The sequence below is a fragment of the Poecilia latipinna genome, unplaced genomic scaffold, assembly GCF_001443285.1.
Source record: "Poecilia latipinna isolate Pla-1442-1.1 unplaced genomic scaffold, P_latipinna-1.0 Scaffold3554, whole genome shotgun sequence".
NCBI classification, from domain to species: Eukaryota; Metazoa; Chordata; class Actinopteri; order Cyprinodontiformes; family Poeciliidae; genus Poecilia; species Poecilia latipinna.
Window position 1 is genome coordinate 3,283 of NW_015116170.1, and position 16,876 is coordinate 20,158.

At 36.4% G+C, this 16,876-nt stretch overlaps 1 protein-coding gene across 1 annotated transcript; it reads left to right on the forward strand.

Annotated features, from left to right (window-relative positions):
- The first annotated feature begins 7,654 nt into the window (after window positions 1–7,654).
- Window positions 7,655–16,876, forward strand: LOC106941219 (obscurin-like). The gene is made up of 13 exons (XM_015024162.1): window positions 7,655–7,752; window positions 9,689–9,745; window positions 9,986–10,237; window positions 11,075–11,335; window positions 12,038–12,349; window positions 13,252–13,518; window positions 14,508–14,756; window positions 14,965–15,081; window positions 15,209–15,224; window positions 15,306–15,397; window positions 15,819–15,869; window positions 16,065–16,118; window positions 16,445–16,876. Exons 1-13 carry the CDS (start codon window positions 7,716–7,718, stop codon window positions 16,477–16,479), a joined length of 1,800 nt encoding a protein of 599 aa, XP_014879648.1. The 5' UTR covers window positions 7,655–7,715; the 3' UTR covers window positions 16,480–16,876.

Sequence of the window (16,876 nt, forward strand, 5' to 3'; positions counted from 1 at the left end):
GACCAGAAGAGGGCGCTGTTTACTCTGAGGTGAAAACAGGAGCTGCAGGTAAAGCTTCATGAATGATACGATAGTTGATCAAGTTTATTTCTCTACAATAGCCAGAGACTGTAGTTAGCCAGCTTCTAACCTAAAAAAAAATATATAAGACTTCTGACACCAAGTATAACTTAAGTTTACTAGTGTCACTAAGACATCTTAATAATCTATAATATTTAGAGCATAAATATGCCTTTAATATAGTTTTAAGTTAGTTTAGATTTATTTCAATAGATCCCAAATCAAAGGCCAAAATTGTTGATTAATTTACTCCAACTTTGAGAGCCACTGTCACACCATTACCTAGACTGCAATGCAAGATTAGTTTCTCACATTTTTAGTGTTTTTCTCTTAGCTGTCTGTATGTTTTATAATCCATCAGCTCCATATGAGGGAACATAAATGAGTCAAATATGTCCTGAAACCCGTTTTCTCTTTCCAGACTCGGCTCAAACCTATGCTGAGATCGACCATGAGAAGAAAGTCAAGAAAAAAGCTAAGGACAAAGGTCAGCATTCATCTGCAGTTCTTATTGTGCAAATCTTTGAAAGAAAATTCTGCAGAATTAAGTGTGTTGGAATACTTTATTTAATTTTTTTAGATTTGATGTTTTAAATAAATCTCTTCATTGACAGGGAAGTCGCGTCCTGCAGCAGCAGAGGCAGCAGTTTATTCTGAAATCAGATCAGCACCAGCCCTGGAAAACAACGCTGCCATGTAGGCTGGAGACTCTTTTGGTTAATTCTGCAATTTATTACAAAACTCATAACTTATTTGATCACACAATATTTTTATCCATCATAAGAAATCTCCTAGAGAATCTGTATTGGTCATTCAAAGGGGAATTTTCTGAGATCCAAAGTGTGAATGTGCTTATCCCTTTGTTTAGGTATTGCAATGCAACATTTTATAAAGACTCACAAATCGTTTTTTAACACACAAATTTTGCATTGTTTTGTGTTTATTTCTATCTGGAAGTATGTTGCCATTAAAGTTACTAAATTTGATTTGGAACAGTTTGATTTGGTTTCAAGTGAAGCAACTTTGCTTCTTAGTACCTCAATTTAACTTTTAAAAAAATGTTCTGGTTGTATGTTTGTCGTTAAGCTCAAGGTAAACTAAGTAGAGATTGATCATTTGACTACAACACATAAAAGCAATACAAGATGATGTTAGACATTTGGGCACAATAGTGATTAAAATTTATTTTACAGTCTCAAGTATAGAGATTGTTTTATTAATGCTACTTGTAACAATGAGCAACAATTATTAGATATATATCTTTGCGCTACTGTTATTATCTGTTATCTGTATTTTAGTTGAAGCTTAGTCCTGCACAGTTGCTATTAAATAAAGTATACACCTTTATTGCTAGATGGCAAGAAAATACTAAACTTCCCATTCAATCTTTGATATGTGTAGAATATGCATCATCAGGCACCTTGGCAGTTTCAAAATCAAATTTGTGAATTAACTCTAACCAGTAATGTTAATTGGTTTAGCAGTAGCAGCTGAATTGATTCATTTTCTGTTTAAAATTATGAAATAGAAATATGTAAAATACGGGATCTTTTTATCTATTCTCGTTGCTTTATTTTACAGCAGTTATGCTCCTTCAGAATATGTTTTTTTGTATAGTTTTTAATTAGATATATATAGCAAGCACGCTGACTTTTATTAAAAGTATATATATTTATAAGTTTTTATGTGTGTCTAAGTTTTTATATTTTTGTGGACTTCAGCAGTCTCTCTGTAGTGGTTTTTGTTTCTTGCTTGTGAGCTGAAATAAAAGTAATGTCATCAATGACTTCTTCAGATTTTTTCTCTTGTCATCTTTTTGTCGATTTCAATAACAACAGGTGATGTTATCCTCTCAGGATGCATGCAAGAGAGACAGAGAGATGGGAGGGCATCATGACCCAGCGGACAGAGAGCCCTGGGTGGATATCGCGCTGCGTAACGAGGCGTTTCCTCTTGCAAACCAGCGTCTGTGAACTTCCAGCACACATAAATTACACGACAGTTTCTAAACCTCCTTAAGTGTTCGCCCCACTGAAATTCAAGTTATTTAGTTTAAACCTGACCCAACCTGAGCCTCATGAAGCTCTCCACAGATGTTAAGCTGAACTGAAGCATTTCATCCAAATATAGAGAAAAGAAAAAATTATTAGAATACATATTTTGTTGATCTTGTTCTATTTTGGAAACTAAACAGATGCACTCAGAAATGACTGTAAATTTACAGCCATAATAATAACATACTGTTATTCCAAAATACGGTAGGATATTGTCAATTTGATGTCTTCTTCTGTTGTCACAATCAAGGCTGACTGGCAGTAAACTACCGCAAAATAATTGGTCAATACAGTTGTTGTTTTTTTTCTAGGAAAGACATTTTACTTGTATTTGCATCTTAGAGAACCGGCATTTAAAGACAATATTAAATGAAAAGAAAAAATACTTTCCATAATAAATATTTTAGGGAATGAATCGAAATCTACAGAGCATAATTAAAAATGTTAGATTACCAGTGCTGGTGTTGCATGTTAAAAATACAATGTTAATTAAACACTTTAGTCAAATTCAAAGATAGGCTTGTCAGTTTCCCTAAAAAGATGATGTTTGATAGAGTTTTTATTTTTTTTTTATTTTTATTTTTTTTGCAAACAGGCAACATACAAGAACAATATAGGGCACTAGTAGAAACAAACATAGATATAACATCCAAGGGTTTTACAGAACATGGAACAATTAATTTACAAAGTCAAAATCAAATCTGTGCTCGAGGGTTGCAGTTCTTTAAGGGCAGTTATGATTTGAATGGCTTTAGCATTTGAGCTTAGTGAGGATTCAATATAGATATTAATAGAAGATAATAAAATCTGGAAATTAGGCTTTTGCTGTAAATACTTGGAGGTGTGAATACAATATTTACCATAAATAATAAAAAAGTTAACAAAATATAAAAATTATTTTTGGCAAGTTCATATTTCTCCATTCCAAACAAAACATCCTTATTTGTTAAAGTTAAAGTAATATTGAGATTTTTTTTGTGAAACAAAATTGACATATCTCTCCAGAATATTTTTGGTGTAATTACAATCCCAAAAAAGATGAACAAGCTTTTATTCATTAATTTTACAGAAAGTACACATAGGGTCCAGATCCCATTTATATCTTTTTATCAAAAATGTTTTATCAGGATACACATTATGAACCAGACTAAACTTACTTAAAGTCCGGATTGAGTTTTTTCCCCTTCATTAATGACACTCTTTTATTAGACATTACATACATTATATACATCATGGTAGCTCAGGGTGAGTTATTTTTAATTCTAAATTATTATCCTTAGTGGACTTTTATTTAAGTGCTATTCTCCTTCAAGATAAATTTACCTAACTCTAGAATAAATGCCTCTTGCTCAGTGTTTCTCAACCCTGGTCCTCACCGCCCCCCTGTCCTGCATGTTTTAGGTATTTCCCTTCTGCTACACACCTGAATTGTATCTATGGGTGATTTACAGGCTTCTGCAGTACTTGATGGTCATGCAATCATTTGAATCAGCTGTTCTGGAAAAGAGGCACATCTGAAACATGCAGAGCAGGGGGGCGGTGAGGACCAGGGTTGAGAAACACTGATCTAGAATAAATACCTCTCTGCTTAAACCGCTACTCCGTGCTGAAGAAGAAACAACGTTCAACACTTTCCGTTATCTGACGAGCAGCAAGTCACCAAAAACTTTATTTTCAATTCACCAAAAACTGTTCTGTAATCTGAAACGTTCATATTGACCTAGAATAGGGTTAGGGCACTTGGGGGCAAGGAGCAAAAGGGGCAGTTGCTCAATACCCCTCTACCCCCCACCCCCCCTCTCTGCATGTGCCTGTTTGTCAATCACCAAAGTTTCCATATTTTTTTACACCTGGGGGGAACCGGAGCACCCGGAGAAAACCCCCCACTAAACACGAGTAGAACAAACAGAAAGAGGCGCCTGGTTGAGAACCAAGACCTCTTTTCTGTGAAGATGCTGCATCACCGTGACAACCATTTATTTTTGTCTAAAATGTGAGACGTAATTTGTAATTTTAAATGGTTCAGGACTGACCTCTAGAACAAGGTTCTTTCTTTTCTCACAACAAACTGACTTCTTGTTTTGTTTCCCCAATTTGAACTGTTTGCAAATTCAATTTTCTAGATATTGATACTACATTTTTGAGGACAATTTACATTAGTCAATCGCCCTAATTTATATCATTTTTGAAATCTGGGGCGAACCGGAGCACCCGGAGAAAACCCCACATCAACACGGGAGAACAGAAACTCCCACATAAAGAGACGCCTGGTTGAGAACGAAAACGTCGTTTCTGTGAAGATGCAGTTTTAATCACTGCATCACTGTGCTGAACCTTTTTTTTTTTTTTTTTTGTCTAAAATGTGAGATGTAATTTGGGCTTTTGGAAATCTGGGGAAACCGGAGTACCCGGAGAAAACCCAGGCCATTTTTTTTGTGGGGGGTAGAGGGAGATCTAAAATAATACATGTATTTTGGGGTTTTGCAAACAGTTCAGAACTTTACTAGACACTTTTTTCTAGTCGCTTGTGTTGAGATGCTTTACCAAGGTCGAGAAAGAGTCACACGCTGTTAGACAAAGGGCCCATAGTAAAGAGTTACATTTGTTTACATTCTGTTACATTCTGTTAGACACCAAGGTCCATTTCTCACGAGAAACAGAAACTTATCAGGCCACAGAGACATGGTGTGATTTCAGGGAGTGTTTTCAGTCCTTATAATCACCTACCCTCCTTCTTCTCCTCAGACGCTGCACAGACTTTTTTAGAAACTCTTCTCGGATGTAATGGTAAAGCGTCTCCTTTCAGCACTGAAAGTTAATAAAATAAGTAAAGTCTGAATGCTTTTCTGGGCTGATTTTATGCTCCGTGTGTCAATACAAATTATGATTCATCGATTGAGATTCTCATTCTCAACACTTGCTACAGAGGTTTTCTTGCTTTTCTTCTACTTTTGTGGTTTCATGAGCCTCAAACTGTGTCGTATCTTTTTCCACACTGATCTTTCTTTGGCGTCTGCCTCTACTGGGTCCTCTAACACGGTGGTGCCCAAAGTCGGTCCTGGAGGGCCAGCATCCTGCATGTTTCTCTCCCTGGTTTTACACACCTGCATCAAATGATGGCTCATTTGAGGCCTAAGAGGAACACTGACATGCTGAGGAGGTTGTTACTACCACCAGGGAGAGAACTAGAACATGCAGGATGCCGGCCCTCCAGGACCGACTTTGGGCACCACTGCTTACCGGGGTAGCGTTGTTCATAACTGGAGTCGACGCTTTGCCACTTTCCTCCTCGGTGGTCCAAAGTCGTCTCTTTCTTTAAGCTCGTTTTTCAGTGTCTCCAGCTCCCTTTTATAGTAAAACTCACAGCTTGAGTACCGTTGCTGGAGAGCCGTCAGTTCTTTTTGCAAATGATCTCTCTCAGCTCCAAGTTTGTCAATAATATTTTGATCACTCAGCATTTTGTTTGAGAATTCCTCCATTTTTTGATCGATGCTCTGCTTAAATTCTTCCGCTTGATGTTTTATGGCAGTGTATGAGATTGTCGTCTGTTCCAGAGAAACTTGGAGATTATGAATCGCCTGCGTTGATTCCTGGTGTAATAAAGAAAACTGTCCTGCCATCCTCTGATTCATGCTGTGGTTTTCCACTTTTAGTGCCTCAATTAGCTGATGGTCACTTTTTGTTCTTTCTAAATGAGCTTCTCTCTCAAGGTTCAGCTGGTGACTATGAGCTTCCAAGTGGTGCCTCAGAGCAGAAACATCTGCTTCATACCTTGCTCTGAGTTCCTGGTAACAAACTGAACTTTGCTCTAGAGACCGTTGGAGATGTTCAATGACCTGAGTCGATTCCTGCTTTAACAATGAAAGTTGTTGTGCCATCTTTTGACTCAGGTCGTTGTTTTCTGCTCTGAGAGCCTCAATGAGCTGAAGGTCATTCTTTGTTTTTTCTAAACTGACTTCTTTCTCATGATTCATTTGCTGCCTCAGAGCAGAAACCTCTGCTTCATACTTTGCTCTGAGTTCCTGGTAACAAACTGAACGTTGCTCTAGAGATCCTTGGAGATTTTCAATGACCTGAGTCGATTCCTGCTTTAACAATGAAAATTGTTGTGCCATCTTTTGACTCAGGTCGTTGTTTTCTGCTCTGAGAGCCTCAATGAGCTGACGGTCATTCTTTGTTTTTTCTAAACTGACTTCTTTCTCACGATTCATTTGCTGCCTCAAAGCAGAAACGTCTGATTCGTATCTCCAGTTCAGTTCTCGGTATGAAATGTTTATCTGCTCCAGCTGACTCTTCAGAAGTTTATTCGTTTCCTCCTGGCAGGACATTTTCTCTTGGAGATTATCTTTCTCCGCTCTCAAATCTTCTACAATTTGTTGGGCCTGATTGATTCTGTCGTCTTCTTGTTTAGATTGGTGCTCCTCTGCTGCCATCAGGTCTTTTTCCATCTCTTTGAGCTGGCTGGCGAACATCTCTTTAAGTTTTCTCTGCTTCTTCAGCTCAGCTTTTGTGTTCTCCAGGTCTCTCTGCAAGGAGGCCAACCTTTGGTTCTCCTGGATGCCAGCAGGAGCCGGTCTGTTCTCCTGCAAGGGTTGCTGATGTTGATCACACGGCTGGGGTTTCCTCCCACCGTTGCAGCGCTGTTGCTTTTGATTGGACATGTTTTTCCAAACAATGATTTTTCAAATCTCACAACTCCTGAATTGCTTTGCGTATGTCTGAACTCGTCAGTGGTGTAGCAAGCAAAGACAAGAAGGTAGAAGTTTGTTACAAACATACAGAGCTGATGACATCACAAGCATGACTCTGGCTGTGACATCACAGAGGTTTCCTTCATCTTTGGAATGTGTTGCCGTTGGTTACACTGTCTGTTGTTATACAAGCAGTTTATGGAGAGACATGTTTTTTTTGTTTATTTGTTTTTTTGGCAATATTTACATAAAATATGTCTGAATTTAGATTTCCAATGAAACGTAAAACCTTTCAAAAGTGCAGACAGTTTCAACTTTTTACCTGGAGAACATGGTGAAGGTCACAAAATCGCTCATTATACGAACAATTTTTGTCAGAGTATTATCTCTGATCTGTACGCTGTCTCACAGCTGATGGCGGCACATTAGTCAAAATAAGAGACAAATAAAAAGTCTAACTTGACCTCTGCTCCAAATTATGGATATTTTTGCCTCCTCTCATTATGTAACCTCTCCCTTTTTCTTCTGTTTTGTTTCCTTTCTTTTTTTGAGGATCAGCAAATAACTCGTTGGTGTCTTACCAGCACCATGTGGTAGGAAGTGTCGTTAAACCTTTGAATTACATGCAGGCGGAAAGTCCAGCAGAAAAGTGGTATCGGTTTGGAGTATCGGCTTGCTTTTATGAGTTTAAGTAACTGGCAAGTTGCACACTAACCAGTTAATGTGCAGTTCGGGTTTATACCAGGTAGCGAGCATTTCCATTATAAACGGTCTATTCCTCACTGTGCCAGTCGTGAGCACGTAGCAGCTGTGGTCGACTCTCTGATGTTTGCAGCGACAATCAGCAAAAGAGTTAATAGTTAAAACAACGCAGAAACCTTTCTGATGAGCAGAAGGTCTGGATGTGAGGATGAGGAACGCTCTGCTCTGCATGCTGGGATTTTTCTGTAAGTAAACCACTAATATTCTGTTCAATGATCAAAAATGATTCTGCATGATGGAAATAGAGTTTAACACTGTTTGATCTGTTTCATCTTGTGTTTTCTACGATTAACTCTGACCATACAATACCTCTATGAATGTTTTTTGGTTTCATATATTTTGTCTCTCTGCCTTCTTTTATAAAACCAAAGCAGTTTTACCTGAAATGTGTCTGTGGTTAAAGATTGTTTTAAATGTTTCTGTCATTTTGATCAAATCTGTTCAGCTTTCACTTATTGCAGTTCTCAGTACCCTTACATATGCGCATGTTGATGGTGAGAATCTTTTGTTTTTTGTTCAGTTTCCAATATGTACATAATTAACCAGCTTTTTATGTGTTTAAATTGAATGTATATTGTTTATCAGTTCTACTTGTTAGAGTATCAGACTAATTGATCAACACTGGATTCACTTGTGTTGAATGAAAGATCTTCAAACACAAAATACTAATAGCAGATGATTTTGTTTTTCCATTTGATCATCTCATCAGGTCAGAGGGGGTCAGAACAACAGACCAAATAAAGCAGAAGTAGACAGAGCCTTATCAGTAAAAAAGTCAAGTCAGCAACATTCTGGTTTCAAGCACAAACTGTGCAATGTGTTTATTAATGGCTGCCCTTGTATCTTCATTATTTGGAGTTACCATGGTTATAAGATGTTTAACTGAAAATTCACACGAGGAAACTTAGAGGAGAAATGTTTGTGCTTCTTAGCAAAAGTTGAAACATTGTCTTTCTTCAGCACCATATGCTGTCTGTGGTCTGAAGGCAAAAAGTTAAGATTGACAACAAAGTCACTTATTTCTTATACCTGTACTTATTTATCACCCAGCAAAGAGGCAAGAACTTCAAACAACTAAACAGCCACCATTTCTGTGAGGAACTTGGGGTTTAAATAGGGAGCCCCCCTCTGGGATTGGTGGAGCCATCAAGTGATGATCCAATGAGCTGTGGTGTGGGCCTCAGACAGGAAGTGACACAAGAAGATGTCTGGCTCCAATTCCCACAGCGGGAAAGTGAAACTACAGAAGAAGAAAAAAAAAAAACAAGACATGATAATTACAAGCGTATTGGTCACACAATTTAGTGGGCGGAGTTTAGCACAGTCATTACACACAACACTAAACGAGTCGAAGGTGAACACTACAAACCCTAACAGAGCTTTATATTCTTTGAAACCAGACAAAAAGTCTCAAAATAAATAAAATAGTTTCATCTAATTGAAACTATTCAATTAGCATTAAAGAAGAAATTACAGACAGATGATTGGGGTGTAACAGGAAACATTACAGACAGAGTTCTCTATCTATGCTAATATAATAAAATTGTGAATCCAGTGTGTTTCTCTGGAAGGGAACATGCTGATTATATCAGATCTTCTAGAGGCAGGGGAAGTTTTCTCTGTCTGACTAAACCTCAATGATGCTGCAAGATTAACCTGAAACGCTGGGCAGTTGCATAATCCAACTTGTGTGCACATAATGCAGTCTCATGCATTGTGAGACTGCATTATGCATGAAACTGCAAGAGCTTTTTCTTTGTCAAACCAAATGGGCATTTTGAAACATTTTATGTATGGTTTGACTGCAGTTAATGGGAGATTTATTGTAGTTTTCATGTGTGAAGGTTTTAAAATCTCCACTTGTTGGCAAATTCAGTTTTCTGCTGGAACTGATCTGTCATTTCCAAGCTCTAGACTTACAGGAAGATGTGCAGAGAATCCTAATTCCAGATAAATAACTAATGTGATTCCTGATGGTGTTACAATGTACTTCAATGTGTAAACTGATCTAATTATTTTTTTTTATCATGCAGCTTCCCCAGACCACAGACAGACATTTGCAACTCCAATTATTTAATAATTTGACACAATTTTTTTTTTTTTTTTTCTGATTCTGATCAGACGTCACAAAGGAACCAACTACACTGACCTCAGATGCAATGTTCATACGAGACCCTGGTAAAAAATAAAAATAAAATGATTATTACTTTTTTTAAGTTTAAAGATTTTGAATTTAACATTCTTTTTATTTCTGTATTATCTATGACTACTTTTTGTCTATAAAAAAGTCAACTTATAATTTACAGTTTTAAAATATTTATTTTTTTGTCATGTTAACCATTGAATACAATCAATTATTGTCACGGCAAGATATCCTATCTGTTATATTTCTAACCAGAGATTTCTTTATGTGAACAGCTTCCATTAAACCCACTGTAATCCAGCAACCCAACTGGTCTCTGATGTTCAGAGGCGAGAAAGTCACTCTGAAATGTGAGATCATTGGAGGAGGAAGTGAGTGGATGTATTTATGGAAAGAACTTGATTTACTGTATCCTCCAAAATCCAGTGAATACATGACCCCACCACCTTACAGTAACAAATACAGCTGCAGTGGAGAAGAAAACAATCGGCAAACACAATGGAGTGATAATTTCTCATTAAATGTTTGTAAGTAGGTTATTTATTTCATATTTAAACAGTTAATGGTTTCTTAAAATATTTTGTTGTTGAAGTATTTTTAATTCAAGGTTTTGAACACAAAAACTAAAAATCAGCTTTTCCTGCACCTAAAATCATGCATAGATCGACTTCTTAGGAAAATGTTGCTACAGTTGGGTGCAGATGAGGATTTTTCTATCTAAAACAGTGTTAGAAGGTTTAAACTTAATGAACTTCTGCAAGAAAAAAATAATCCAGGGAACATTTTAATAATTCTCAGTTTAATATGAATAATATATTAAAGTGTTTGTGGTTAATAATAAAACAGAGAAAATTGATAGAAAAACAAAAACACTTGAATTACTATAAAAGTCTGAAGGAATTTCTAAAACAATCACTCTTAAAGATGACAAAACTTTTTGCTTTCTTGGAAGGAGAGTGTAGAGAATTGATGGCTAAACCAAGATTTTTGCACAATACTGTCTCTATTTTAGTAAAGTTTTGTGTCTCATATAAAATCCCTCCATCCTTCAATGAGCCTATAAAAGCTGATTGTGATTCTCTGGTCCTGCTGCAGTTTTCCAGGAGGCCACTGTGGTTCCTCTGAGTTCAATTCATCTGATTGAAAGTTTAGAAAAATCACCACTAGACTAAAAACAGTTCAACCTTTTGGCAAAGTAAAAGATTCAATAATTGCGTTGATCTCTATATGAGTTGGACCTGTTTGTCTAATAAAGTGACTAATGGTTGTTATGAAGTGGTGCTGCATAAATGAATAAATGAAACTGAATTGTACTAAAACGAGTCAAATTTTGATGACTTTATTTTTGTCTTTGCCTCAATCAGCATTAAATAACCCCAGAGCCAAACTGACAGCAAGTGATACGATCATACCAGCAGGGGGCAGTGTAACACTGACCTGCTCTGACCTCGGTGAAGGCTGGAAGATTTACTGGTTCAGACAGGATCCAGATCAGCCTATCAGAATCAATAAAACAAACGGAGTCTTCATCGTCTCAGATGGAGGTGTGTACAGCTGCAGAGGAGGAAGAGGAGATCCAGTTTTCTACACTGAAAACAGCACAGAGGTCATTATTCATGAAATTGGTGAGTTCAGTTTCTGTTCATCAATGAAAAACAAATGAGCTCTGAATCTTGAATTTGTTTTTCAGTGCTGCAGCTTGTAAGAAAAACCAACAGAGTAAAACTAACCAGAGCAGAATAACATGTTTATTTTTTACTCATGATGCTTTAAATGAAGTCCGTCTCACACTGCTTAGCAGACTTAAGATAAGTGTTTGATCCTGACTGTTATTCTGCCATATGTAGCAATAAAGATGTTTGAATCAAATTCATCAAGTTTTTTTTGGAGAATTTATTTACAGCCTTTATGTCTCCCGATTAAACCAGTCTGTATTTCACAGTGACGATTTGAGTCATTGTGACTGAAAGCAAACAGGTTGGCAGAGGGGAAAATATAATTTGACCATTTTGACCATTGAATCAAATTTTTCTAATACTCAAATTTTGATCAAATCTGAGGAAACAAAAAGCGTAGAAAAGAGGCTTGTATCAGTTACACCTCTGACAACACATACCTTAGGGATTTTATTTATGTACTGTATCTGTCACATTACAAAATACAAGTTACACTGCTGGTAGCACTTGCAGCAAGAAACTTAGCTCAGTATTCATTGCCAGTATTTAATTCATTATTACATTTCTAACACGTTTCAAGGTACAACATTTTAATTGTTGTGAGATTCTAATATAATAACATTGATGTTTTATAATGTTTGATTTCGACAGGTAAACTTGTTCCGTTCCTCTTTGTGCCTCCATCATGGCTGAGACCTGGAGCCTCAGTGACTCTGAGCTGTAAGATTAAACCTCCGGATGCAGGATGGAGGTTTTACTGGTATAAAGCTGTTCCTCATTCATCCAAGTGGTACGAGCAAGTCTACAGCCATGAGCTGCTTCCTGGCAGCACCAGTGGGACTGAGCAGAACTCCTTCATCGTTAATGGACCGACTCTCACAGCAGGATTTGTGTGCAGAGCAGGAAGAGGAGAACCAGCAGATTACACTGATTACAGTGAACCAAAGGTTGTCTGGTCTGCAGGTCAGTTTTTCTCTATGCCATAAATAAACAGGAGTCATGATTTCAGTTTCATTTAGTTATGTTGAATCTTTAATCATTATCTTCAAAATGAATCAAGAGTATGCTTCACATTGTCTGTTCATGGGTTTCTAACAATCAACCAAAAAGGCGGAATAAGATTCAGATTCTTAATACTTTACCAGATAATAAACATGAGTTACTTTGGATTCTTGCTGTGACTTTTTTTGTTCTTGTCTTTTAGTGGCATGAGGTTCAGAGACATTTGTTAGCATTTGGTAACGTCTTCTTTCAAGGTTATTTAAACAGAGCAGTTTAACAACAACTCAGTTTGATTACTCCAATTAATGTTAGCTGGAGTAATCATTGTTTTTGGTTTCAGTTTTTGTACGGCTGGTAATCGGTAATTAAGCTGATCCAGACCGAAGTACAGAGGGTTATGATTGATTAGATGTAAGAAAATGAAGGTTTGAATCACTTTCTGAGCTCTTGGAGCAATAACTTCTTCCACAGAAAATCTTCACTCAGTTCTGAGAAAACTCCAACACCGTTCCACTCTCAATAAATCACCACTGAACTGAAAACAATCAAAAAGAATAGTTGTCAAAAGTCATTAAGCTGGCAACAAACAGTTTCACAACAAAGACAAAGCTGTGAAGTACTATATACACGAAATGAAAAGCTCACAAATTGTGACAAATAAAACCATTTATTCCGTTTGTTTGTAAAATGTCTGATTTTTTTTTTTAGTTGAGATCTGCTCAAATATTATGATTGTTAAGAAGAAACAAAGTTTGATCAATGTATTGAAATGTTTATTACCTGATCTTTATTATGAAAGATGAACAAACCATCGTGTATTTAACGTTTCTTTGCTCAGATGAAATCCTGTCTTTGTTTTCCAGATCCTCGTCCAGCAGCTTCTCTCTCAGTGATTCCTGACAGAGTTCAACACTTCATCTTTGACTTTGTGTCTCTGAGCTGTGAGGGAAACTCTGCTGAGTGGAGAGTGAGGAGGTTTACAAAAACAGGAGATCTGTCAGACTGCTCCAAGTGGGGCAGGATCAGTGGATCTACGTGTGTCATCGTCATAGACCAGAATCATACTGGCGTTTACTGGTGTGAGCCTGGAACAGGAGAGTTCAGCAACGCAGTGAACATCACTGCACGGTGTAGGTTGTTATTTATCATCTTTTCATTTCCCTTCTCATTACATTTCAACCTAATTTGTACGTTCCAGGGTATATGCTGTTTTCATACAATGGTATGATAAAGTCCTCGCTCCCTTCCTGATTTGCTACTGTTTTTGTCCGTTTGTCACACTTAAATGTTTCGAATCATCAAGTGCATGTTAAAAAAAAAAGTAAACACAACATGTAGTTTTGAAATTGTTTACTATGAAGGAAGAAGAAAAAAAAAAAAAAAGTGGTTCACCACTAAACCTGGTGCCCAGTTGGGCCTCCACTAACTGCAAACAAGTGTTTGCAATGACTTGAGGTGAATTTTTTTCAGTTGTGGAGGAATTTTGTCCTTTGTGGTGGACGTCTGAACTGTGTTTAGCTGTTCAAACACGTTTCTGTATTCAGGAAGCAGAAATTTGATGGAGCTAGAGCAGAGTTTCTTCAGGTTTGATGATAAATCTGACTTTGAGTGAGTAGAACATCTGGAACTGGAAGAACACAGAAACTGAATCAGAGCTCAGAGACAGAGACGAATGTTTATTGATCTACTTACTTTTTCAGTTTAGCTTCCTCATGTGCTTGGCATACATCCACATGCATTACATAAAAGAGTTACCAAAAGACCACTGAAGTCACTCTGGCTGCATAGTTGTTATTTTAGTGATATAAAACTATCACTTCATCTTTAAAGTGAAACACATATAAGTTTTTGATGATAAAATGTCCGAGTTTGCAAATCATGTGATGCTGATTCTTATAGACGGCCATAAAACAAGCCTGCGTATAAAAAAATGTATATATTTCAGGGATTCCAGTGATCAACAAAACAAATAGAAAGTATTTGTGTTTCATTCAATTTTTACTACAAAGAAAAATTAAATGCTTTATCATTTCATATGATAAAGCATGACTTTGTTTAAAGATGGTTAGTTCTGCTCCCACCAACCTCTAAGTGTTAAAATCCTCTGATTGTTTTACAGATGATGATTCTGCTCCTCTCCTGCTGAGCCCTGCTCAACCTGTGACTGTGGGAGATCCTGTTACTCTGAGCTGCAGAGATAAAAAACAACAACTTCTCTCCAATGTGTTTTTCTATCACAATGATAAACTCCTTGACTCTGGCAGCAGAGGGGAGCTGAAGATCTCTGCAGTGACAAAGTCAGATGAAGGTTTCTACAAATGTCAACATTCAGGAAAAGATTCACCAAGGAGCTGGATGTCTGTTAGAGGTGAGGAGGAGGAAAATGTTTGATTCGTTTTATTCGGTAAGAACATTTTGCTATTAGAGAGAAACACAGTGAATGCTGATGCTTTTGTGGATCAGCTGCAGGTTCTGTTTGTCCAAGTTTGAAATCGCATTTTTACAAAACAGAAGAGGATGTCATAAAATCTGTTCCTAAATAAGATTTATTCATTTTTAATGTTTCTTATTTCCAGTATCTGTGCCCAGTCCTGTCAGCTCTTCGTTTCCTCTGACGTTGATCGTTGCACTAGTTAGTGGAGTCCTTCTCATCATTTTCCTGCTCTTTTTGTGGTGCTACAAGCAGTACAAAGGTGAGACCTGTTTCTGATCATATTGGATCAGATTCAGTTAAATAAGTTTTTGTTCCAATGTTTCAAATTTATTTTTAAGATTAACTATAAATAGGATAAAAATCATTAAATGTCTTTTTCCCTGCAGATTTAATCATTAACAGGTCAGTAAAAATATCTTCTTTCTTTCTAATCATGCATCAAATAATTACTTTCATTAATGAATTTTTGTCTCTTCTTTTCAGATTGAGTCAACCAGAGAGAATCAATCCAGCCTCAGCCACAAATTATGAAGTGACCCAGAATGACGGTTCTGCTTACAGCTCTCTGCTTCATGGTTCGTCTCACATTAAACATCTTCATTATTACTGATTAATTACTCTATAGATCTTTTTTTTTTTTTTTTTAGTAATGAATCAGTTTCATAAACAAAGAAAACAAAGAATTAAGCTGAATCACAAATAACTCAGGGAATGACATTTCTGCATTAATGCTGTTTGGATATAAAAATAAAGTCATTCATCTGACAGAAATGATCCATAATTATCATTATTCAACAGTCTAAAAATATATTCATTATACCATGAAATGAGAAAAATTCACGAGTAAGAAATATTCAAGTACTGTCAGGAAAGATATCAAACTAATCAAACACAGCTAAAATCATAAATTATGACATTTACTTTGTGTGAAAATGATGTGAGTATTTGATCCATTTCCAGTCATTTAAACTTTAACCATTTTTTTATTGTCTGTAGGTGACCAGTCCCTCTATGAAACAATCAAGTTCAGCACAGCCTCTGGAAACAGTAAAGTAAAAGTTTTATACCAGCTACACTGGCTGATTTAAAGAGACTGATGGTGGAAAATACTGAAATATGTAACATGTTAAATATTCGAACAAATAATGCTTCAAAAAGTTACTCCAACACTTAAATTGCAAAAAATATGATATAATTTTAAGATTTTCTCTCTTTTTCAATGTATTCATCTGACAATCTCAGCAGAGAGGATTCGTCATCCATCAGAAGATTCTGACTATGCTAACATTGACCCAGGTAATTATAGCTGAACACCTACATAGTAACTCTAGACATAATGCATTGACTACCCAAAACAAAGAGCAATAAAAAGGTAGATTGCTTCTGCATTCACCTTAATGCTTTTTGATCCAGTGTTTATTTTTAGACGAACCAAAACAGTTCATGTTTCGCTCTTCTAGCTGTGTCAACCTTTGTTTTCCTGGTTTCCTGAAAACAGAAGGTTTAAATTAAATCACTGATTTAGAATTAAATACATAATAATATTTTTGAGCATGTTCAAGTCTCAGAAGCTTTAATTCATTTTTAATGCTGATCTCACTGACTTATCTCTCTTCTGGCAGGGAAAAACGATCCCACAGCAACAGACTCTGAGTGACGTGATGGTTCATTCTTCTCCATGTTTCATGAGATCGAAGCTGTTATCTCGGATAACCCTGTGCTTTTAAATAATTTTATTGTAAACTAAAATGTATTCCAGGTATCAGAAATTCCTCTTCCGTTTTTGTTTTAGCAAAGAGCTGTCTATTATATTCACTGTCCATTGCTTATAAGATTTATGAAATGTAACAAAAATACATCCTGTTCATCTTTGAGATGCTTGTAATGATTTGATCCTGTTGAATATTAACATTCAAATGTGTAGCACGCTTTCAAATTTGCTGTTTTAAGTTTCTTTTGCAATTAAGTTAAATTCTTGTAAAGGGACACTTTCTAAGTGTCATTTTACATTAACATGTGTTCTTCTGTACAGAAGAAATGGCATATTGGCTCTG

Bases quoted from the DNA above. Each gene is read 5' to 3' on its own strand.
- LOC106941219 (XM_015024162.1), top strand. From the start codon at position 7,716: ATGAGGAACGCTCTGCTCTGCATGCTGGGATTTTTCT. The intron at 13,519-14,507 runs GTAGGTTGTTAT...ATTGTTTTACAG, and splicing joins AGTGAACATCACTGCACGGT to ATGATGATTCTGCTCCTCTC. The intron at 14,757-14,964 runs GTGAGGAGGAGG...TCTTATTTCCAG, and splicing joins GAGCTGGATGTCTGTTAGAG to TATCTGTGCCCAGTCCTGTC.